General features: G+C 40.1%; 1 protein-coding gene across 1 annotated transcript in view; it reads left to right on the forward strand.

Annotated features, from left to right (window-relative positions):
• Positions 1-26,245, forward strand: part of DTNB (dystrobrevin, beta) — a 371,266-nt gene that overhangs the window by 225,033 nt on the left and 119,988 nt on the right. Inside the window, exon 9 of the mRNA XM_006880708.1 lies at positions 10,593-10,670. Coding sequence (XP_006880770.1) covers positions 10,593-10,670 — 78 coding nt within the window. The remainder of the gene's footprint in view (positions 1-10,592; positions 10,671-26,245) is intronic.

Here is a 26,245-nt window from a genome sequence, read left to right on the forward strand (position 1 = left end):
GGTTAGCTGTTGTTACAGTTATTAGCTTGCCCTTGTTTTTCACCTGAGCATTTTCCTTCTCTAGTTCTTATTTTTTTACCTCTTCTATACTAAGCATTTTCCTATGTAATTAAAAAGTCTTCATAAGAACTCTTTTTTAATGATAGCATAATATCCTATAATTACGGGTGTATCCTAGTTTACTTTTTCTTTCCCTTATATTTAAACATTTAATTTACTGTCAAAATTATCCTTTTATAAATAATACTTCCATGAATATTTTTAATAGAACTATATTATTGTAATTCTGATTAATTTTTAAAAAATGAATTCATAGGAGAGGAGTTACTGGTAATAGTTTCTGAACATTTTTTACTGTCTTAGACATATATGTTCCAAATTCCTTTCTAGAAATTTTTCTTGAGTTTAAATTCCACTCTGTACCAGTGGATAATTTAAGAGCCTATGAGAAGATCTTCTCCAACTTTAGGGATTACTCCATTTTGTTTTTATAATTTATTTAAAGGAAAATAGTACCTTATGTTTATACTGATTTGTTTGTATAACCATAGTGCAAGTATTTTCATGTTTGTGAGCTATTTGCATTGCCTCTTTTTTAAGATATATTTACCCTTTGCTTGTTTATTTTATTGAAATATTAATGTTTTTCCTGGAAATTTATGCAAATCCTTTCTATATTAAGGGTATTAGTTCTTTCTTTGTCACCTTTGTTTAGGTATTTCCCCAAATTTGTTGGCTTTTCTTCCTTTTCCAATTTTTTTTAAACAATTCAACTAATTGGTCCTTTGCCTTCCTCTTATTTGCAGAGCTTCCAAGCTCTCAAAGTCTATAGATCAATTTTCTCCTCATTTATATAATTAGATGTTTTACATTTTATTCTTTAACATCCCATAAAAACACTTCCCTCCACAGGAATGAGGTAATCTGCATATTCCCCCATAGTGAGTGCATGGTAGCTTTTCTTACTTCTGTTTAAGTACACACTACATTCTATTTTTTTAATTTATCTAACTACATGGTGTTTTGTATAATTTACTAGTTACATATAGATGGACAATAAAAAAGGATTGATACCTTTGAATTATTTTGTTGTTGGAGAGTCATGAATATACCAGGTAGTGCCTTAGGAGCAGACTAACCTGTTTTAGGAATAAAGTGCACTTTAGAGGCCAACATGGTGAGAGTTCATGTCACATACTATGGGCATGTTGTCAGGAGGCTCCAGTCCCTGGAAAAGAGCATCATGTTTAGAAAAATTGAAGGTGAGCAAAGGAGAAAACCCTCAATGAGATGGAGTTGACACAGTGAGGCAAAGATAGGATTAAACACAGAGGAGATTGTGAGAATGACACAGGACTGGGCAGTTTGTGCCTGTTATACATAGAGTTGCTATGGGTCAGAGCCAAGTGGGCATCTATAACAACACCACATTAATTATCATTACTTGTGTTCTGTGTTCTCTTTTTTGCAAGACTGAATTTTCACTCTGTTGTTGTTTAACCCTTGTTCCCATCAACTAACACAATGCCTACCACATTTCAGGCTCAACAAATATTTGATGTTGTTGTTGTGTGCCGTTGAGTCAGAACTGACCCATAGCTGACCCTCAGATGGGTTTTCAGAGGCAGTAAATCACACAGGAGGAGATTGCCTATCCTTCTCCCACGGAGCAGCTGGTGGATTTGAACCACTTGTCTTTGTGATTGCAGCACAGCTTCTTATTGCTAAGCCTCCAGAGCTCCCTAAATGTCGGATAAAAAAAGAAAAGAAAAGAAATGGTTATATATTATTTGTCCTGGAAGATTTTAAAAGGCATTAGCTATTTGTCATTTCTCCTACCTTTAAAAAGTCGTAAGAGATGATTTATATGCATTTTCCTTTCAAGTTGGGCCTGGTGTCAGAATACCCACCATCATAGGAGAAAAACATGAAAATGGTTTGTACCAGCAAGTTAATTTGTTATTTTATAGTAGGAGATGTGTCTGCCAACTCATCAGAATCCCTGTACCTGTTGTCTAAACCACCTTCTTAGCTACCTCCTCAACTGAAAACAGTAGAGAAAATTCATCTTTGTAATGGTCAGAATACTCAAGTGAACAGCTACTGTTTAAATTAAAATCAAACCTGTTGGAATATGTTGTCGAGTACCATTAAGTCAGAACCAACTCATAGCTGATCCTCCACTGGGTTTCAAAGACAGTAAATCGCACAGGAGGAGAATTCTCATCTTTCTCCCAAGGAGAAGCTGGTAGATTTGAACCATACGCCTTCAGGTTAGTAGCACTGCTCCTTACCGCTAGACGGTTGGAATTGCCATATAGTCGATTTCTAATCATGGGAACTCTTTAGAGCAGGATAGAACTCTCCCATAGGGTTTCCAAAAACGTATTCTTTGTACTTTGAAGTATCTAATGCGTTTAGACTACCTACCCTTACATTAGTATCCAAGTTCTTAACTACTGTGTCACCAAGGCTCCTACTATTTAAATTATGACCCTCATAATGTTTTTCAAGTTTAAAATACAAAAATTTCCCATTGAGCCTCAAGCTTCTGTTGACCAGTGCTACTTTAAAGACAGTAATTTGAAAACTGATTCACCTTTATCTTTCTGCTCTTCTCATTCACACACCACCAGTCCAACACCAAAATGTTTCCTACTCATGCATGTCTAATATGGATATTGTCATATTGCTATCCACTCCGTTGGCAAGATAAAAGTCTCCATCACCCTCCACCCTCTGACCCCACATGTGTTAATCAGTCGCCATCTCGTAATTCTTTTTACCTCCATAGTCTTTTTTTCCGCTTATCTATTCCTTATCTTCACTACCACTGTTGTTGTTGTTAAGTTCCATCCTCATAATCTGTAATGTAGAGAATTGCACTAAAATTTAACTGACCTCTCAAATTCCATGTTTCTAATATTAATTTACCTCAGTGATTTTGAAACAAGATTATCTCTTAATCCCCTCAATCTTGAAGTTTACGTTTCACTGTATTGAGAATAAAGCTTGAGTATTTTACAGAAAGCTTTCCCAAATGATTCTTGTATTTATTCTGCAAGCTTCTGGCTGTAGCTTCAAGATTCTTTAAAAGCCCTACAGCATTCAAACTGGTTTTTGGTCTAAGACACTGAGTATTTCTCCCACTATCTGCTATATAAATATAAAGAATTTACCCACTTGTAGAAAAGCTTTATTCACACTTCAGATCTAACTTAGCATTCTAGATTCAGTTTCAAGTATGTCCTTTCAAGCTCTTGACAAATTCAAAACTCAAGCTAATTGCCATCAAATCAGAGCCAACTTATTGCTGACCTTCTAGTGGGTTTCCACAGGCTATAATGGCATGGGAAGAGATTGCCAGTCTTTTTACCAACAGATAATCAATTTATTAAGATATTGATTTAAGGCATCTGCAGTGGTGACCTCTCCTCCAGGCTCAGTGCGGATGGAGGTGATCTGCCTGACAACCTCAGAACGGCTGTGCAGGTCAGTGAGTCGCTTGTGGGTCCTCATCTGAAACAGGATCCCAGGTCTTGGAACCTTCACCACATGGAATCTTCCTTGTAGTGATTCTTAGAGTCTTGGGAGGCATCATAACTGGTCCCCGCACCTTGAGGTTCTCCTTTGCGCCTCTGATCAAGTCTACACACATCTTTTCCAGGGATTTTATGCTGTGACTGGTTAGGGTCATTCTAATCTAGTGACTGTCCTTAACAGCCGTGGCTGTGGGGCAGCTTCCTAACGGACTTGTTTCCCGGGGAGAGCGAACAGCCTGAGTCAGGAGCGGAGTGAGCGAACAAAGCACACCAGCAGCAACAACTACATCTTCCTCAGGTTGCGAGAAGGCCCATCTTAGCCAAATAACACAGACCCATAAACTTTTGGATTTTTGTGCCTTTTACATACTTTTTTTTTTTATCCACACTGCCTTTAGCTCTTTTTTTAATATGAGAAACCTTTTCCTCAGTGCTATTGTTGTATGCCATTAAAATGTTTCAGCCTCACAACAGCCCTCTAGTACATAGCAAAATTCATTGGAATTTCCTTCGTTGAGCTCTTGTGGTGGTGCTGTACCATAGAATCAGAACCAATCCATAGCCGACCGTCCAGTGGGTTTTCAGAAGTAGTTAATCACATAGGAGGAGATTGCCTGTCTTTCTCCCATGCAGCAGCTGGTGGATTCGAACCACTTTTCTTTGGGTTGCCAGTATAACACTTTACCTCATAGACCACCAAAATGTCCTTCAAGGAGGTGGGAAGAACTTAAACACAAGGAAAAATGGATAAACTAAGGGATTACCAGGAAGATCTTTAACATGAGTATATTTCATATTCATTTTACAACCCTCTATTACAGTTTTATAGAGTGGAACATTTTAGAGTTTCCTGCATTGACCTCTGATGGCTTCTTGTTGTTGTTGTGTACTGTCAGGTTGGAACCAACCCATAGCTGGCACTCTCACAGGTTTTCAGAGGCAGTTAGTTGCCTCGGAGGACATTGCTCATCTTTCTCCCATGGAGCAGCTGGTGGATTTAAATTGTGTGACTTCCGAGATTGCTGTGCAGTTTCTTGCAAAAAGGCCATCAGAGTTCCATGATGGCTTCTTGTTGTTGTTATGTGCCTTTGAGTTGCCTGTGACCAATAGCAACCTTATATACAGCAGCTCTGAACCCTGCCTTGTCCTAAGCCAGTCTCACTAATTCTGACACACCTACACCCATTGCCCCAGTCACTATATCAATCCATCTCAATCAGGGGTCTTCCTCTCCTGTGCTGTCCCTCCACCTTCCAAACATGATTTCCTTTTCCAAGGACCAGTCTCTCCTGGCCATGTGCCTAAAATATGTGTAGACTCCAAGGAGAAACTTGGTTTCACTCTCTCCAAAACAGACCAATTTGTTTTCTTAGTGGACCATGATATGTTCAAGATTCTTCTCCAGTGCCACAGTGTGAAGGCATCAATTCTTATTCTGTCATCCTTAGTCACTGACCAGCTCTCTAATGCATAACAAGTAATTGCAAAGACCATGGCCTGGATCAGGTACACCTTAGTCTCTAGACTGACATCATTGCTTTTCAGTACTCGGGAGACGCCCCTGATAGCACATTTTCCCAACGCAATTCATGTTTTGATTTTCTGACTGCTGGCGCTAAGAGTGTTGATAGTGGAGCCAAGCAAGCTGTAATTGTTAATAACGTAAATCTCTTCTCCATCATGATGCTGCCAATTGGCCTAGTGGTGAGAATCTTTGTCTTCTTGATACTGAGTTTCAATCCATATTGAAGATTACAGTTCTTGACCTTCTGCAGCAAGCGCTTTGGGTCCTCCCCAGTTTCAGCAAGCAAGGTTGTGTCATCTGCATAACACAGGTTGTTGATGAGTCTTCCTCCAATCCTGATGCCTTAGTCCTCCTCATAAAACCCTGCTTCCCAAAGGATCTGTTCTGCATATAGATTGAAACTGTATGTAGACAGGACGCATCCCTGACCCACTCCTTTCCTAATTTAGAATCAAGCAGTGTTTTCTTGTTCTGTTTTGATGACTGCTTCCTAGTCCAAGTACAGGTTTCATGTAAGCACAATCAGGTGTTCTGGGATTCCCATTTTCACTCAAGGTTAGCCACAATTTGTTGTGGTCCACACAGTCAAATGCCTTTGCATAGTCAATGAAACACAAATAGATATTTCTCTGGTACTCTTTGCTTTCTGCCAAGACCTATCTGACGTTGGCAATGTTTCTAGTGCCACAACCTCTTCTAACCCCAGCTGGTATTTCTGGTAGATCTCTCTCAGTGTACTGTTCCAGTTGTTTCTGGATAATCTTTAGCAGGATTTTGCTAGTTTGTGATACTAGTAATATTGTTGGTAAGGAATTTTGCTGCCAACACAAAGGTACGTAGTTAGAATCCGCAAGCTGCTATATGGGAGAAAAATGAATTATTTACTGTCTCTGGAAACCTTCTGAAGGGTCAGCTATGGGTCCATATGGAAACAGAACGCCAGGTCTTTTCTCCAGCAGAATTGCTGGTGCATTCAAATTCCTCACACTGGAGGTCTTTCTCCTCAATGTGAACAGATCTTAAAAACCACAAAAACAGAAACAAACTTGTTGCTGGAGAGTCAGTTCTGATTCACAGCAACTCCATGTGCCATGGAGGAGCACTGACCCCGAAGATGTTGAATGTAGTCTTTTGGAAGTAGATCACCGAGCCTTCTGTTTGAGGGCAAACAATTTGTACCACATGAGATTATAATGGGAGAAGGATGGGCAGTCTCCTCCTATGTGATTTATAGCCTTTGAAAGCCACTGGAGGGTCAACTGAATCAGTTCCAACTTGATGGCAGTGAGAAGAGGCACTCCTAAGGTCTTTCTGGGTATTGTCCCCCTTCAGACTTCCAGGCTGACTTGACTGTTCCTTCTCTGTAACTCCTCCATGTTTATACTTGTATTGCTGTACTCCCTATACTGTATTATGATTACAGTGTTTGTTTACATAGCTGTCTCTATATGTGGTTAGGTCATTGAGATAAGGAATCCTGTCTTATCTTTGTATGAGTTGGCACCTAGTTCCTTTCTCTTTTTGAAAACGAACATATCTTCTTGAAGTCTCTTTAAAACCACTTCCCTTAGTTAGCAAATCACCTTCTACCTGTATCATCCATCTGGGTCTATCTCAGTAAGCAAATGGCATATCTTCCTAACACTGAAGGATCAGCCTCTCACCAAGTGAGAGTTAGGCATCATTTTGAGGTCATGAGAATCCTTAGTGTATGAACTTGTAAAATAAGACACAAAATGTGGGGCCCTGGAGGACATCATGCTGAGTGACATATCTCAGACACAGAAGGACAAATACTGCATAGCACCACTGTTCTAAAGCAGGTGTGCATAGGGGGAAGGCTTGGGAGGAGAATAGGATGAGAGTGGATAGATAAAAGGCCATTGCATTGGAAAAGATGAAAGAAAGAACTGTCTAAAATGAATATATGATTAGGCATTATACATTCAACAACAGCCAGAATAAGAGATACATCATTGTGAAGAGGACTGAGGTGGCGTTGGGGGTGGGAGGAGGAAAGTAATTGTGCAACAGTGGATGAATATTTTTTAAAAAGTTAACGGGGAGGGGAAGTGAGGGCGAGTGTGTAAAATGTGCAACAGTGAATGAATGAAAATCTAACTTCTCTGCAAAGTTTATTAAAATCACAACTAAAATAAAATTTTACCTTTTTAAAAAAATCCCGTGTTGAGCTCCTCACCAAAGGATGATAACGAGCATTTGGTGATATGCCTTAAGTATTCAGTGTGCTTTAAATATTAAAGATCAATAAAACTGATCAGATGGATTGTGCTGATTTGCTGCTTTGGTTGTTTCTAGAAACTGTACCATTAATGTCTATTTCATATCTGAAAGCATTCTTTTTATCTGTGTCATAGAAGCAGCATGATGATTATATATTTAAGCTAGAAATCATTCTGGTGTATTAGTTACATTTTCTAAGACTGCATTAAGAAGCCCTATGGCCTAATGTGTCACATGCTGGGCTGTAACCGAAAGGTTGGTTATTCAAATCCACCAAGATGGGGAGTTTCCTCCCATACACACGCAGGGCCTTGGAAACCTGATGGCCGGTCGCTGTGAGTTGGAACCACTTTGATGGCAGTGAATTTGGGTCTGAGGACTACTTTACCTCTGAGCTGTTACTTTTCACGGTGAATTGTCTCTCTTATGATAGATCTTACAGTTAATACTCCTTATGTTTTTAAATGCCTCTTCCTTTTAGACAGCAAGCAGGTATCTAATTCTGTAGCAAAACATGTTGGAAGTTGAGAGAGGATATGAGACTTGAAGTACTCACAATGTTTGATTATAACAGAGTCATTGATACGTGGCTTTGACTATTAGGGAGGACGCCTGGATGTGTGCTATGGAGCAGTTCTGGAGCACACTGTCAGCCCGAGGTAGGAATAATGATGAAGACTTTTGTGGCATCAATCCAAACAAAATGCTACAAATGATGATATTTTGTCACATGTGTCCATGCTGAAGTAATGACATTTTTAAAAATTTACTGTTGTCATTTTCCCCCTAAAAATAAAAAAAAAAAAATAGGGATGTATCTTCAACTCTGATATTAGCTAGGTATATGTTAAAAAAAAACACGAAGTTATTATTATCTTAATTTAGAAATGTATTACTAGTAATAACAAATTAGAGTAACAATGTGTGTCCTAAGTCCAGGACAACCCGGATGTTTCTGGTGCCCTCAGGTAGTACACTGCAATCCTTGGATGGTTCTTGCATAAGAATTCTCTCCTTATGCTAATTGGAGAGTCGAAAGACCAGAGGCAAAAATGTATATTTAAGACTAAGGGCTAACTAAGTTAACTTTTTAAACTGTGTGTTTACTTTCATCATAATCAAACCAAAACAGTTGGTTCTCATCCGGCACAGCCATTAGCATTGATAGACTTGAAATTTGGAAGCAAGATTGGGCATGTGTCTGTAACAGAAGTTAAGTAAATAACTTAAGAATTGAAGTCTAGCCTTTTCAATTCTGAGTGTCTTATTTAGGGACCTACCACAGAAAGGGAGGGGTGTAGACACTAAGCAGAGATAGTACTTGGGCTTAAAAATAAAGAGATCCAGATCTGTTCCCTGCAAATTACTTTCCATCTTTGATTTTCTAGGCTAAGTGGTAAATCATTATAAAAAGTTTCATGCCCAGAACTGAAATTGCTAATTAGAAATAAAACAGATATAGCTGTCTATGTTTATACATGTGTGTATGTGTTTACAGAGACCAAGAGAGGTGATACATGATAGATCCCTCCCTCTTTAACTGTTCCTCTAAATTCTTTGAGCCTTTATTTTAAGGAATTATGAAACATGCAAAACACTACAACCTGTGGTCTATTAATATTCACCAACATTTGTTAAATGTAATTTGTACAGTAACATTTTACAAGAATGACTAGCATACCATATGTTGTTGTTATTGTTGTTATGTGCCTACAACTCCTATAGGAGTTGCCTACAACCCACCGCAACTCTATGTACAGTAGCTCTGAACCCTTCCCTGTCCTGAGCCAGTCTCACTAATTCCGACACACCAACCTCCATCACCCCAGTCACTGAATCAATCCATCTCATCCTCTCCTGCGCTGTCCTTCCACTCTTCCAATCATGATGTGTCCAGAGTATGTGAGACGGAGCCTCAAAATTCTAGCCTCCAAGGAGACACTTGTTTCATCCTCTCCAAGACAGACCTATTTGTTTTCTTGGCAGGCCATGGTATGTTCAAGACTCTTCTCCAGCACCACAATTCAAAGACGTCTATTCTTCTTCTTTGTCCTTAATCATTGTCCGGCACATATGAGAAGATATTTTCATAGACACATTCTTCTGAAAATTTCCTCATTTAATTTGGAAATGAAGAAAGAGATTTCCCAGAGGAAATACTTAGCACAAGTCACATGGTGTCAAAGGTTCACACCTTTTGTACCTGAACCTTTTGAAGGGACGACTGAAAGAACAGCTGACTAGAAGGCAGAATGGTGCATTACTTCTGATAAGTCTGTTGTTGTTGTTGTTGTTGTTGTTGTTGATTGCCGTGGAGTCGAGCATGACTCATAGCGACCCTATGAACAAAAGGCCTGAAGCCCCTCTAAAACTATCATCCTCATAAGTTTAAATATATTAATTTTGAACTCTCACAAGAGGGAGAAATAGACATAGAATCCGGAAAACCAGCAGCTGAAGAAAATTTACCCAGAAATACTGGCCTTCACATTTGCATTTCTGTTAGGTTATAAAAGACGTCATTCTTTAGCAAATGGCTGGGTAGGGTGAAGGGGAAGGGAGGGCACAGTGAGGTTTTGAGAGGACGTAAATAATGGAATTGTACAGTTATAATTAGTGTTATAAAACAAAACATAACAACAACAACAAAACAAAAAGTATATAAGGGTTTGAATGAAAACTGATTTTAAAACCCAAAAAACAATAGGTATCAAAAAATTTTTTATAAAAGAACGTCACTCCAGTTAGGATATGGGTATAAAATATGAGTTCATTGTGTTATGATTCTAGTAGATTCATACATTTGCTTCAACATTTTCTTTTTAGTATTTAACAGATCCTTTTTTTTTTCTCCTTAAAAGCATATAAGCTAAACCTGAGGGAAGACAGTGTCCATTCAGCAGATTACAGGAAATGCTCTTCTTGGTCATCTACAGCAAACTCCAGGCCCTTGCTATCCAGTACTTATTATAAAGAGAAATTAATTCTGTGACAAAATGCTTATTTTCATGTGGTTCTGAAACTCAAAAGTAAAACCCACCAAATTGCAGCCTATTGCACTGTTTTTCTAAACCTCGCTTCTCCTGGTGCTACATGGGCCTGCTGGTCTTGTGGCTTTGGGAGAGCACTCATCTCTTGTTGAAGTTACTTAAGCTTGAAGTATTGATTTCTGCACCACCCCCCTCATTTCCTTTAGGTCCCTCTGTGCTTATCAGGAATGATAACTGGCTCTTTAGTCGAGTTGCTAATTATTAATGTAACCTAAGTGTCTTTTCTTGCAGCCCTCCTCGTCCCCTGACAAATATGAATGACACCGTGGTTAGCCACATGTCCTCTGGAGTGCCCACCCCCACCAAGAGGTAAGTACGTCTGTGCCTCTGTCGCTGCTCAGAGCTGGGCACAGGCCACACTGCTGCTTTGCCACGGTCCCCTCAGAACTGAGGCCTGAGAGCAGAGCCTCCACAGGGCAGAAACGACTGGCTTGTTTTCTCCTCTTTTGATTGTCTTATGATACCATTTTCTGTTTTTTATCTTCCTTTTTTTTTGCCCCTACTGACTCGTAAGTGTAGTATTTGAAGGAGGTTGCTTTTGAGTAGTGCCTGAGGTGGAAACTGCATTGGTGACAGCAGTGAACACAGTGCCAAAGCAGATTAGGCACGTTTGAGGCTTTAAAAAAAAAATAAAATAAATCAGTATTTTGACACTCATGAGTTTTAGCAGTTTTGCATTTGAGACTTTGAGTGTCAAAGATCATTACTGCTTTCTGATTAGACTATATAAGTTGAATTAATCCCTTATAAAATATTCTCCAGAAATCATTCTGGATACAATTATAAACATTTACTTTGAAAAGCTGAAGTGTGTCTTTTTTTCTGTCTCTCGCTCATTTAAGCATGGAGTTTGCTTTAGGGTCTTTTCAAGGAATTAAAAATATGTGTTCCTTTCTCCTTTTTACTTAATTTGCCCTTCTGCAAAACTCTCTTAGGCAAGACTTAAAAAGGACTCTATAAAATGGCTTACTTTCTGTTTGATTAAGCTGTTTCAGTACAAGAGCAAGGCAGAAACTCCCTGCAGGGCACAACCACCCTAGCAGTCATCACTCAAAGGGGGGGAGGAACAACCCACCCCCGCCCCCACTCCCACCACCCTGCAAAGTCCTTCCTGAAGAACACTGCTTGGTGTACTGATTACTTTGGACTAATTCAGCTGTACAATGTTGCCGGCATAATAGCTTTTTGACTACATAGATACATGTTGTTATGTACCATCAGGTTGCATCCAACTTATAGCAGACCCTCACCGGGTTTTACTACAGAAGCAGGAAATTGCTTGAGAGGAGATTGCCCATCTTTCTCCTGTTGAGCAGCTGGTGGATTCTAAATGTATGCCTTTGGATTGGCAACACAGCTCCTTACCACTTGGCCACCTGATCTCCCTGTGTGTGTGTGTGTGTATATATATATATGTGTGTGTGTGTGTGTGTAATATGTAATACTTCAGGCCAACAATGTTTTGCTCCCAGTTTTGTTAAAATTGCTAGAACAAACTTGCTCCCAGTTGCTAAAACTACTGGAGCAAACTTATAAACAGATTGGGGAAGGGGGCTGTGCGGGGACAGGTGGGAAGGCGGGGCAGGGGGAGATGAAGGAATGGAAAAGAACCTAGTTCAGACCTTAAAAGACTGGCTAATGGTAGACATAGATCAGTGGTAATTGATTTTTATGAAACACAGTGTATATAAACTGATTGTATGAAACACAGTGTGAATGAAGGAATGTGTGAAGCACAGTGTACTTGAATGAAACACAATGTATATGAATATTGTCTGCAGACCAATATAATTTCTTTTTTTAGTAATGAAAAAAAAAACATCCAAAACATTTCCAGGACCATATCAGACCCAATAAATCACAATTGCCAAGGGGAAGATTCTGAGAAGCTGTGTTTTTAACAAATGTTCCAGATGGTTCTTAGCACCACACAGGTTTAGAAGGAAGCTAAGGAATAAACTGGTAAGGCTGTTCTGGAAGTAGATTTAGGGCCTTGACAAATTGGGGCAGCCTAATAGTACAGCTTCATCCGCATGAGGACCCAAGACCCTGCACAGGGAAGTGTGGGCTGCAGCTTGAATGGGCCATTCTTGTTGAGGGAAAACCCAGGTGCCTCTTTGGGGCAGAATTGTGTGGTAAAGTATGGAGGAAAAATATAGTCTTTTGAGGCAGACAGTCTTGAATTTGAATCCTGGCCTTGTCTTGACCTTGAGTAAGTTTTTTATATATATAAAATAAACAGAACCCCCTAGAATGGAAATAATGTGAATGCTCACACATTGGCAAAAATGTAACTGAGGTCGTTGAGCAATTTGTGTAGAAATTGTTGAAACCTTAAACTGCTGTGTAAACATTCACAAAAGCACAATATTATTTTTTTAAAAAGTAAAACTGTTGTTATTGTTAAGTGCCATCAAGTCAGTTACAACTCATAGAGACCCTGTACTCACAGCAACCCTGTGAACAGCAGATCTGAATCTTGTCCCTCCTCACAATATGGTAGAGCCCGTGGTTACCATCACTGTATCAGTTCAACTTGTAGATGGTCTTCCCTGACTTTCCACCCTTCCCCAAAGTATGGAAGATGGAGTTTCACCGTCCTTGCATCCAAGCAGCACCCTACTTGTACTTCCTCCAAGATAGATTTGTTCTTTTGGCCATCTATGGGATATTCAGCTCTCTTCTCCAAGATCACAACTCAAAGACTTCAAAATAAGTTCTTCAGTCTTCTTTATTAATTGTCCAACTTTCAGATGCATAAGAAGTGGTTGAAAAATACCATGGCTTGGATCAGGTCCACTTTAGTCTTTAAACTGACATTCCCTGGTGCAACCACTATGGAAGGCTGTATGGCATTTTCTCAAAAAGTTGCAAATAGAAATACCATTTGACCCAGCAATTCCACTACTGGGAATATACCCTAAAGACACCATAACCGCCACCCAAGCAGATATATGCACACCCATGTTTATTGTGGCTTTGTTCACAATAGCAACGGGATGGAAACAAACCCAAGTGCCCATCAACAAATGAATGGATAAAGAAGCTGTGGTATAGTCACACAATGCAATGAAAAACAAGGAACTCATGAATATTATACAAAATGGGTGACCCTGGAGGACATTTTGCTAAGTGAATATCTCAGTCACAAAAAGACAAATACTGCATAGTGCCACTGTTGTAAAACAGAACTGACATCGGGGTTGAGGAAAGACTGAGAAAGAGGGGATAAATAATGTACGCTGCATTGAAACAGATGAGGGAGAGAACTGTTTAAAAGGGATATGTGATTAGGTATTATTGTCATGACAGGAGTCCAGAATGAAGGCTGCACAGTGGAGTGGACTTGGGGGAGGGACTGTATAACAATGAAATAATTTTACTTTTCAAAGAGAAGAGCTAATTGGGGGCGAGGGGCTGGACAGGGAGAAAAGTGCAACAATGAATGAATGGAAATCCAAAGTCTCTGTAAACTTTCGTTAAAATTAATAAAACAGAACCCCAAAACTGACATCCTTGCTTTTTAACACTTTGGAGAGGTTCTTAGAGATGGCAGATTTTCCCAGTGCAAAACATCTTTTAATTTCCTGACTCCTGTTCCCATGTAAAACTGTTACCATATAAAGCTATTACCAAGTGTAACTGCCCCTCCACAAATAGTACTTACTTTTTGGGATTTATGTAAGGATTTAATATGTTGGGGGGATTATCATTTAAGATATAACAAGTACAAGAGGGCAGGCAGTTGAGGAAAAGACAGGATAATTTAAGAATAATATCCTCTCAAAGAAGAACAGAAATCTTTGGGAAGAATATAAAGCAATTGTTTCTCTCTCACTTACCTAGATATTTTAGAGACCTCTACTTCCCTGAGCTCTTCATTTTCTGATGTTTAAACTCATGCAGCATTCAGTCCCAGTACTAAAAACTGACATATCAGCTCAGGGATTTTCCCATTTCAAATCCAGAAATACTAAATGAATTATCAAAACAAGTTCATGCTTAGACGTTTTGTGTTAATTGTAGGAACCCCATCTACTAATTAGGAACTTCATGACCCGTAGCCTCCTGTTTGCTGGTCATCACTCTCTGCTGGGCACCCAGGGGCCCTAAGCTTCTGGTGGCAAAGATCATAAACTACACGTGCTCCATTCAGTGGCCACATCTGAGTGTAGCTACTGGAGGCTATTAGTGAGAGATGTCTCTTTGGATAGTGTTTATTGCTGTAGGAGTTTGGAAGAAATTACTCCGGAGCAGTAATAGCCACAGCCGCCTTTCAGAAGGACTCACTCCTGGGCTTGATATTGCTGTGTTAAGCTCCAGCCTTAATCGGGAGTGGCCACCTGCAGTTGCCAGTCGCACATAGCACTTTGCCATTTTTAAAAGCTTCCTCACTTACGTAGTTTAGCTTGAGTTGATGTTTTGTTTTCAGTGCAGCATTTCAAACACTACCTTTTTCTAGCTGCAATTAGCCAGTCTTAGAGGTGGTTATCACAGACACTGTAGGAACTGTTGCTTGTTTAGAAAGGGGGCTTGAAAGACAATATACAGTAAAAGTTTCACGAGACATTGTAATCAGTGTCACTCATCAATTGTTTCAATGACACTTAGCAATCGTGGTTAATGTTATAAAACAAAATATGTATGATTGAAAACCATTATAATTTGTATCATTATGAATTATGGATTGTATCAGTAACACTTATTAATTGTCGTTAATGTTCTGAAGCAAAATGTGTATGATTGACAGAAAGAAAACCATTATGATTTATAAACTTTGACTCACATTTTTTAAATGAAAAAAAGAAAAAGATAATTTGAGCTTTGCAACTAACCAAAAGGCATGGTTGCTTGAGTAGAGGCCGCATGGGAATAAAATGCTGCATCCTAACGTGTTCGATTCCTTTGAGTTGTGATATTGGTGAAGAGGACTGACTGTGCCTTGGACCGCTGAGAGAACGAGCAGTTCTGTCTTGAAGGAAGTACAACCAGAGGGCTCCATATGAGCAAGAATGATGCACCTTCCTCTCACTTAGACCTTGATATTTTCCAGAAGAACCAATACTTAGAGAGAGATTGCTTTCTGAGAAAGGCCAGATAAAGAGAAGACGACCCTCAGTTAGGAGGAGTTGACGCTCTGACTGCTGCAGTGGGCATGAGCATGACAGAGTTCATGAGGATGGTGCAGGATAGGACATGGTTCAGACCGCTTCATAGGGTCACTGGGAGTCATGGTTGACTGGACGGCACCTCACAACAACAACGTCCTAACATGTTGTCATCAGGAGCCTCAAGTCAGCTATGACTCGTAGAGATTCTATGAGTGAGTAACAATATAGACGTTAACATTTTTTTTATTTTTTTGTGTGCATACCATCAAATCAGATCTGACTGGTACAGGAGGAGATTGTCCCTCCTTCTCCAGCAGGGCATCTGGGGGATTCAAACAACGCACCTCTGGGATTGCAGTGCAGCTTCTTGCCACTAGGCCACCAGTGCTCCCTTAAGACCTTAAATGTTTAGGTTGCATTTATATTTGATATGAAATGGCAGCACAGCATGTGGGCAGGGGTTTTACAAATCAGTGTTTGTTAATAGGTTTTTGATGGCCCCACTTAGCAAGTAGTTTGAATTTCTAGACAGTGTCCTATTTCTTTCTCGAGAACTTTCCAGGTTTTCATTTCCTGTGTCTGTCTTCAGACCCGTGTCTCCAGAATCTGATGCAGGATCACCACAATTCCAGAAGCCTTGCTCTCCTGTGGGAAACTTCAAGGGCACTGAAAGGTCCCTGTAGAAAGCAAAGGTCTCCTTTAGAACACAGCAGCGGACAGAAGCACGCACAGTGATGAAACTGCCAAAGAAATAAGATCCAGTTTCTACCTCTTACATATAGGCAGTCCATGTAAAAATAATGAAAACCTCAATGGTCAAAATGATAATATACTTGTCCAAATAAAAGATAATCTCAACTTCAAGGAAACTCTACTTTTTAGAGACGAAAACATATGATACTCCTCTAGGGATTTATCCGGTGTAATATTCTTTTAAGATTCCTGTGTTGATATTTCTTTATGTGAAAAGCTGTTTGGCCCTTGCCTTAGAGTACGTTCTTTCTTGGAACTTGATTCCCCCCCCTTTTTTAATTCATTTTAATGAACATTTACAGAGATTTAGGATTTCCACTCATTGACTGCTGCACCCTTCTCCCTGTCCACCCCTCCCTTCCAGTTAACTCCTCTCTTTAAAAAGAAAGAAGAAAAATTCCTTCATTGGTATACAACCCCCCATCCCCGCCCCCCACCCCAAGTACACTTCACTATGCAACCTTAATTCTGGACTCCTGCTATAACCATAATACCCAATCATATATCACCTTTAATCTGTTCTTTCCTTCATCTGTTTCAATATAGTATACATAATTTATCCAGTTTTTTTCCTAAGTTTTTACCCCAATCCTGATGTTAGTCCCATTCCACAACATTATGCTGGGTGAAAGGATCTTCGTTTCTTTTAAAAGTTTCAGAGTAGTACATTTTGAAAAAACAGCAAAAACACTCAACACAACATTCAGAGGCTAAAAGCGCTTTTCTCACTTACACACAGATATAATCAATGTTGGAGGGTTAACAGGAATGAGAAGTCAAGGAGAGGGGTCAAAGATTAATAGATAGGTTATGTAAAGGGAAGTTGGAATCCAGATTGGGAAGATGAGTGAAACAGCAGTCATAGAGAGAGCTCTGTTGGCCTAGTGGATAGAATGTTATGCTACCAAGCCAAAGGTGGATGATTTTAATATATGGCCCTTGGGCCTGGTTTTAATTGGTTTTGGTCAAACATTCTTCTGGGTCATATAGCCGTGGTCTGTGCATTGCTGTACAGAGTAACTCGTAGTTGCTGTGATGCTAGGCACTGTGACACTGATGTGTCAAATGCAATAACGGTTACCTATAGTAGACAGTGTTCTGTGGAGCTCCCAGATTAAAACAGGCTTGGAAGCAGGAGTAGCATCCACTTCCAAAATAGCTTGCCTCCAGAAACTCTATAAACCTGGAGAAAAGCTGAAAGTTATACAAGTGTGCAGGTCTTTTGTTCATAGGAACGCGATGAGTCTTCTATGATTGGACAGCACTTAACAACAAGAACAATGTAAAGGGAAAGGCAGCGTACAAGGGAAATTTGATAATATTCACTGTCTTAATCAATTGTAATTACATGAAAACCAATTTTTAAAAAATTTTAAGAACAAACTCTATTATGTAATGTCCTCCTCCTACGCTTGCCGCTGTCTCTCCCCTTCCTCAGGGATTAGAATATGATTTATGTATTTACACTCTATACTTTGTACTATTTTAAACCATGCTTTTTATCCAAACCCCTATGGAAAACAAGACAAATATTTAATTGTTTCAATGTCTTCTGAAACTTTAATTATTTAGAAATCCTTATGCCTTTACAATTCTATGAGAATTTTCCTTAAATATGAAAATAGCAAAAATTTAAAATAGGAAACTTTTTTCATTTGCACATTGAGTTGCTGGGTTAGTTACAACTCTTTCATTTTGGGTTGTTAAACCTCATTATAACAGGCACAAGGACATTGTCAGATGCAGACAGGGAACGGCAGACATACACCGTCACAGAAGCAGCGTGGTGCCTCCAGGACCGTGTTCTGTCTCAGGGCTGCTTCTCTCACAGTGCCTTCCTCAACCCCTCCTCCCGTGGAAGAGCTCTTTCCACGTACTGCGGATGACCCCCGGCACAGCTCACAGCTTGGCCGGGCAGGGGCTGTGCCTTTCCAGTCTCCCTGGCCTTGCCACCAGGCCTGTATCTTAAGAATGGAGGGAAAAATGTATCCTCGAGGGGGGAGAACATAAGATAGGGATCTCAGGAAAAGAAAATAATAACGATCCTTCGCAGACCACCTGTGTGCTCCTAGCATGTGGGTGCGGGCGAAAGTCTGGGGACATGCATGCGCACCTATGTGCACCTGCCCACACACAGTTCTCCTTGGAGAAGTTTCCTCTTTCATGTAATGCGGTTCTCCCACTTACCGCCGTGCTGGCGCTCCCACCATTCCCGGGAAGGATCTTACCTTCTCGTTAGTCAGCACTGGGTCCAGGGCATCTGGCTTAAGTCCATTTGTGTATATCAAGTCTAGGTGTGCCTTTTTGTGATCCGTTCCCCTAAACATCAAATGATAAATTTTTACGGGATGCCCCAGTATACAGGTATTGTTGTTGTGTGCCATAGAGTCAGAACCAACTCATAACTGACTCTCCAGAGGGTTTTCAAAAGCAGTAAATTGCACAGGAGGAGAGGTCCATCCTGGTGGGTTTGAGCCATGTGCCTTTGGAATTGCAGTGCAGCCTCTTACCACTAGGCCAGCTATCTGAGGGCTATTGTTATTGTTATTGAGTACTGTTGAGTTGGAACCTACTCATAGCAGACCCTTCAGCAGGTTTTCAGAGGTAATAATTGCCCAGGAAGAGATTGTCCATCTTTCACCCACATGATAGCTGGTGGATTCAAATTGTGTGCCTTCAGGATTGCAGCAAAGCTTCTTAACATAAGGCCACCAGACCTCCTTCTGTGAGAGTTGTTGTTGAGTACCACTGAGTTGGAACCGGCCCGTAGCTGACCCTCTGGCAGGTTTTCAGAGACAGTTAATCGCATGGGAGGAGATTGCTCATTCTTCTCCTGTGGAGCAGCTGGTGGATTTGAACCGTGTCTGAAAATAAAGTAATAGAAATTAGGAAAATCTCCCATTTAGAGAGAAAATGAAAGTAAATAGCAGGTAACATGGCATAGTAAACCCGACTGGTCTATCTATGTTCTCTCCTAAAACGCATTTGAAATAGCATTCAAATGATTTAAAAAAAAAAAAAAAGGAGGGGGGCAAACCTGAAGAGAAGAAGAAACAGTTGCAGCAAAAATGTGGAAGCCACAAAGCAGGTAGATTAATGGCACCTGATTTAACAACCCGGTGAAAGCTGGCAGGTAGAGAAGTCGAGAAGAAAAGGAACAGGAATTAGAATTCTCTGCAAATGAGGATTTGGTAAAGACTGATACTAGAATGTTTGCATGATAATGTGTATGAGAATCCCTTAGAACCTCAGATCTACAGAAATGTGCACATGCCTCTACTTCACTCCAGCCACAGGGATGAGTTTATGTTTGGAGTTTCTGGAGCAGTAAAACCCAGGTTACCTTAATTCTCTTCCATTTAGTGGTCGGAGACAACTGTATAAATGATGTTTCTTGATAAAATATCTATTGTTCTGTGTCAGTTTTCAGACAGCCTCCGTCCTGCACAATATCATACTGAAGACGTCAAGAAATCACAAATAGGTTATTATTTTTGTTTTCTGCTCTGGACGACTGAAACTTCATCCATAACGGGCACAAGACCCAAGCCCTAAAATCCCAGAGGCTAAAGTGTAGGCAGCCGCTTTGGTCTGTGGCCACACAGCAAAGTTTGATGTGTTCCCACATAGGGGGGAAAGTTTTGCTGCCACCCATACCTCAACTTGATTCAGCTGGCTTCGTTCAGTGTTAACACCCACTTCCAGTATCAGTTTCTATTTTTGTCAGAATTTTTGGCTGTAAGAGACAGAAACTCAGTTTGAATTTACTAGGAGGTAGAGGGTAGAGAAGAAAATGTGGTTTCATTGTCAAATTGAGAAGAGCTGGGTTCAGTGTGATCAAGACTTGGGAATGACCAGAACAAGGGCACTCAGAATGGTTCAGGTCTCCTATGGTGTTTGTCTGTCTTTATCCTCATACTCGCTCCTCTACATTTTTATCTGTATTCTCCCTTAATAGATAGAGCTAGCTAGGAGTGTGACTGTGATGTATGCATTCGATTTCTTAACCTCACAATCCTAGAGGGATGCCTTTCTTTTTTTTTTTAAATGTGATTTTGGTTTTGTTTTTAAAGGAATATACACACACACATGTATGTGTGTGTGTGTGTGTGTATATATATATATATATACATACACATATATACAGTGGCTTACTTACAAAGTTCATATACATTGTGTTTCACACTGGATCTTTCCCCTTTCCTTTACCCACCCCTCCCTCCACCCATCAAATTTTCTGACCCTATGATTAAGCTCCTCCCCTATCCTCACTCCTCTGTTCGCCCCTCCCCTCCTTGGATCCTTGTCCTCAATGGTCTTATACAGTATTTGTCTTTATGAGACTGAGTTAGTTCACTTAACTTAATGCTTTCTAGTCCCTCCCAAGTCAGGTAGTGATTTAGTCATCATTCCTGCATGCTACATAGTAGTATTCCATTGTGTGAATGAACTATAATTCCTCAATCCATTCCACTGTGGTTGGACATTTGGTGTGTTTCCATGTTCTTGCAATAGTGAATAATGCTGCTGTGAACATTGGTATACAAGTCTCTGTTTGTGCCTCAGTTCTCATTTTCTCAAGATATATTCTTTTTTTTAAAGGACACATTATTTTCTTTTCTTGAACATTAAAACACTAGTTAGTATTTAAACATTTCTGCTAGAAACTCCTTTTCTTACCCTAATGTTCACTGAGTTCTAAATTCAGTGACCTTTGACATATATTTATCTTCCTCAGGTATTAATTTTTTTTTCTTTTTTTTATTCATCTTAATGAACATTTACAGAGATTTTATTTTCATTCATTAATTGTTGCACTTTTTTCTTTACCCCCTCTCCCCCCCAGTTCGCTCCTCTCTTTGAAAAGCAACAGATAAACTCAGGGTATATTCTAAGCAGTGGAATAGCCGCTTAGAATTTCTGCATATGTGATTTCTATGTTCAGCTTTTTGAGGAATCACCAAACTGCTTTCCAGAGCAGTTGTAACAAAAGTTTACAGATAAGTTGGATTTTTATTCATTCATTGTTGCACATTTCCCCCCTACTGCTCCTCACCCCTGCCCAGTTCACTTTTTATAAAAAATTAATTCATTATTGCATAATTTCTCCCCTCCCCCACAGTGGTCCCCTAGTCCACTTTGCTATGCACCTCTTATTCTGGACTGTTGTTGTATAAATAATGCCTAATCATATATTTTAAACAATTCTTTCCTTCATCTGTTCCAATGCAGTTTTCATTACTTAGGCCCTCTTTTCTTAGTTACTCCCCTAGTCCACTTTGCTATGCACCTCTTATTCTGGACTGTTGTTGTATAAATAATGCCTAATCATATATTTTAAACAATTCTTTCCTTCATCTGTTCCAATGCAGTTTTCATTACTTAGGCCCTCTTTTCTTAGTTACTCCCCAACCCCCACGTCAGTCCTGTTTTATAAAAGTGATGTTATGCAGTATTTGTCTTTTTGTGACTGTGTTATTTCACTCAGCATAATGTCCTCTAGGGTCACCCATGTTGTGCAATATTTTATGAGTTCCTTGTTTTTCAGTGCTGCATAGTATTCCATGTGTGAATGTATACCATAGCTTTTCTACCCAGAGAGATGCCTTTCTTATTTCTAATTTGCAAACTGCTAGCATTTGGTCCAGGTTAGAGATGTCGCTCACCTTTTGGTTTTCTGTTTGCTGATCTTTCCTGAAATAATATAATTGAATGTGTGGGGACTAGTTCTCCAAAAGAGGGGACCTGCTGTAGGTTTCTATTTCAGGTGATTCATTCTTTTTTTTTTCTTTTTTAAGTGTGTGTAAGTATAGTATGTCTTACCTCTTATCTTCATTTGCATAAATTTGTTTCAGGAGAACCTGTTTTATCTCTACCACCACATTTTCATTTCTCTCAAGGGTTATGTAATAATCCTTTCTATTCTGTTGTTGTTGTTCCATTTACAAAGATGGACTGTGTTAGGACATAACATCATCTTTTGGTAAATAATAGAACCACCAATTCTGAGTATTCATGTATTTCTAGAAATCTTAAGTAAGGGCAAGATTGTATCAGTGTGAACTTTCCTCCTTTAACTCACGTGTCATGAGAAGGAAAGCCCGCTTCTATAAAGGCCAGAAGATGCCACAGTATAAATATTATTTCTGAGCCATGGAAATGTGACCAAGTTAAGAGATGAGCTGCAATAGAATAGTATCAAAAGGGCTTTCTGACTGGGTGCCAAGATAAAGAGTTTATCTTGTCATCTGCAGAGTACTGTAGAGTGATAAGAACCACAATCTGCTGAGTCTTTAAGACTAGGAGCAACAGCGATGGTGGGGAAACTGAGAAAGGAGACCAAATAAAATTGGTCAGGCCAAAAACTATCTGTACTTGGACACAGACCACTGATTCTCTTCCTTCCTGTGAAATGAGAAAAATAAAATCTGTTTGAAAAGCAGGAATCAACGAGGCTTTCAGCTTGGTCATGAAACAACTAGTTTGTAAGAATTCTTTATGAGGCTCTCCAAGTCAACACAGGAATTACTTTTTTTTTTCTCCAACCTTTTTCTTTTTTTTTGAAAGACAGCAAAGCCGAGTAATTGAAAATTAACACATAATCCTATGGAATGGCGGGGTCCTCAATGCTGGCAAATTTCCCAAGTCCGTGGAAAGGCCTGGGCAGATGGCCAATTTTCAACTGCTTCTGGGTTGGGATTAAATTTCATTTCCATTCAAGCATTTAAGGTAAAGCCTTTGCCAATTCTAATTCAGGTTAGTACAAACAGAGAGCCTGAGTATTTCCAAGTCCAACACTTAAAAACCTTAGTTTGAAAAATTGGAGCTGACAGAAGCATCGTAATTACTAGCTAGCTTCCTCCTCCTCTCAGACTGAGGCTTGAGATCCTGAAGGTAAGCAGGAGTCACATCCATCACAGATTGTCAGCAGAGCAGCAGGGAAGAAGGAGCGGGGCCGGGGAGAGAGACCACGAGTCCAGTGTTGTGCTGATCAGAATGAGATCTCGTGGGGATGTAGACGTTGAAAACGGGCTTGGTAGAGTTTGGAAGTGGGGCCTGAGGAAGGGGGAGAATGATTTTTCAGGGTTCTTCCTGGTTTGAGTTAATGTACCTTTGGTCAGAATATAAGAGGAAAGTTTGGACAAGAAGATAATGAAGCTCTATTGAATTAGAGGATCCCTGGTGGCCCTAGTGCATTACCTGTTTGGCTGCTAGCTATTAAGATTAGCTGCTTAAGTCCACCAGTTACTCTGTGGGAGAAAGCTAGGCCAGCCTACAGTCATTGAGATTTACAGCCTTAGCAACCTGGCAGAGACTTGTCAAGAGTCAGAATCCGCAGGAAGAGGTTTAGTGTGGTGGGACACCAGGGAACCTGTGCGTGCCTGTCACCCAGAGCCGTCCACTGGCCTCTGGTGGCAGAGTCCAGAGCATGTTGTGCTCCTAACAAGTTTCTTCCAATTTCCTCAGATTTGCACTAGCAACGTGCATACTTAGATCCTTCACCACTTACGACACGCACGTGCGCACACACCCCCTTTTCTCTCACCACCCTCACACACAGCACACTTCTTCTCACAGACATCCATTCTTTCTTTCTCTCTTTAATGTACACAGACATTTTTATTATCTTTTTTATCATGTTTTGCCAAATGCTTTGGAGGCATTCAACTTCATTTCCTCTTGACTTCATGTTGTCCTAAACTGACTCAACTTCTGGGTACTTCTTTCTGTGGCCCAGCATTGCCAATGGAGCTGAAATTCTTGCAGCGATACTGAAATGCCTATGGTAGGTCGTGCTCGTGTGTTGTTAATTGCCATTGAGTCAGAACTAACTCATAGCTGAGACCCTCTAGTGGGTTCTCAAAAGCTGTAAATCACAGAAGGATATTGTCCATCTTTCTCACATGAAGCAGCTGGTGGATTCACACGGAATACCTTTGGGTTGACAGAGCAACTCCTTACCACAAAACCACCAGTGGTCCCTTAGGTCAAGCTTGTGTTGTTGTTGTTGTTGTGTACCTTTGCGTTGGAACCAACCGATAGCTGTCCCTCCAGCAGATTTTCAGATGCAGTTAATCACACAGCAGGAGATTGCCTATCCTTATCCCACGGAGCAGCTGGTGGATTTAAACCAAGTGCCTCTGGGATTGCAGAACAGCTTCTTAACCACTAAGCTGCTTAGATGCACAATATTTAACTATCATTTGATATCAGACTATTGAAATATTTCCACTAACTACAACTCATAAAGCACGTTTTTTCCAATTGATGCTGTGATATATGTTTTTCTTTTTTATAAAATGTATTGGATAACCTCTAGTCTGTTCCCCCTGTCTCCTATAATTTGTTTTTATTCTTTACAGCCAGAAGGATCCTTCAGAAATGCAAATCTGATTGTTATTCTCATGATTAAAACTTCCCAGTGGCTGTTCTTGTCGACAGCATCCTGTCCACCAGCACAAGAATGTCTGGTGCTGTCTAGTGGGGCACCCCCTAACCGTATGTGTCTGGTGAACACTTAGTGTGTGGCCTGTGTGACAGAAGGACTGAGATTTTAATTTTATCTCATTTTAATATACGTCACCATATGTGTCTAGTAGCAGTCAGTACAGTTCTACAAGATGAAGTCCAAAATCTTCAGTGAGCCTGACCCTAGCCAGCCCTGCCTGATCCCAGCCTCTCTAATTGGCATCTACACTGAGAATTACTTAATTTGGTTTTGTTTCCCGAGTAGATTTTTGCACATGCAGCTTCTGCTTGTCCTGTTTCTCCATCTTTATCCCCTAACTCCCCTCTCTTTCTCCATCTGATTCTTTTCCACATTCACTTTACTTCTTCCAGGAATCCTTTTCCCTAAAGCTAGACTGTGCTGTTCTTCTGGGTTCCACACCGTCCTCTGCTTATGTAATTTCCAGTTTACCAGTGACTTTCTAGAGTATAAACTAGAATTCCTTCTCACAAAATCTTCTTTCTGCTGTTTGCCTCTTAATCAGCACTTCCTCTGCTTCAAGAAGGATTTTCTTCTTTTAATTATTTCAAACAAATAGCATGTTTTAACGTTGCCTGGTTGTTCTATTCAAGACCAGTAATAAAGGTGAAATAGAAAGCTATTACTTCGTTTGCATAAGTAGGTAGTAGGAAATTTAACTGATTACTAAATTAAAGCCCAATCATTTTACATAAATTAAGCCCAATTGTTAATTGATAGTGTGTGCTTAATCTCTTTGAGCTATGTATTGAAAAGGAAACACAGGTAGGGTAAGGGAAAGCACTAGAAATGTGGTCCCTTATGTTCTGATTTTTATTTTATGACCTCCTTTATTCATTGCAGAGGAAAGCCAGGTCAATGGTGCTTTTAGCTTTCAAAGAGCACATTTAGATAACCTCACTCACCATCCATTCCATCCAGGTGAGAGTCCTCAGGTTAGAGAATAGCAGTACAGGGGAAGATGGTTGGGAACCCCTAGGGAACTCCCAAGGGTCACTCCTGTATCTCCATTCCTTCTGGAATCACCCTCAGAATCCACAGGGAACCTTGAGGTCATCTGCCACTCTCAGAGATTCTCACTGGACAGCATTTTCTCCGTCCCTTGTAACACAGTAAGGGTGCAGACCTTTCTGTTTCCTCTGTATAGAGTTGCTTTCATAATATTGCAATGTATGAGACAATGAACTCTTGTAAGAACCTAGCCCCCCCCCTTCATCCCTTCTTTGTAGGTTGTAGTCTTTTAAGAAGAATAATCCAAAGGGGGAATATTTTTGCATTCCCTAAAAATATCTTCCTTGCTAATGCCACGGCCTTGTGTTTTAGTGACAGGAAGGGAAAAAGGAACATAGTCTGCTATCAGAATTATCTGTAGGGGTGCTACAAAATCTTATGCTAAAGATGAAATTTCTTGTCCTGTAGATCTGAGAGTTTTAAAGAATGGAGGTCAGTTAATATGTTTACTGCAGTTAATATGTTTACTGAGCTTTGGTAGTCTAGTGGGTAAAGAGTTGCACTGCCAGCCCAGAGGAGCA

This window comes from Elephantulus edwardii, unplaced genomic scaffold (genome assembly GCF_000299155.1).
Source record: "Elephantulus edwardii isolate Elephantulus edwardi_28Jun2011 unplaced genomic scaffold, EleEdw1.0 scaffold00009, whole genome shotgun sequence".
Lineage (NCBI taxonomy): Eukaryota > Metazoa > Chordata > Mammalia > Macroscelidea > Macroscelididae > Elephantulus > Elephantulus edwardii.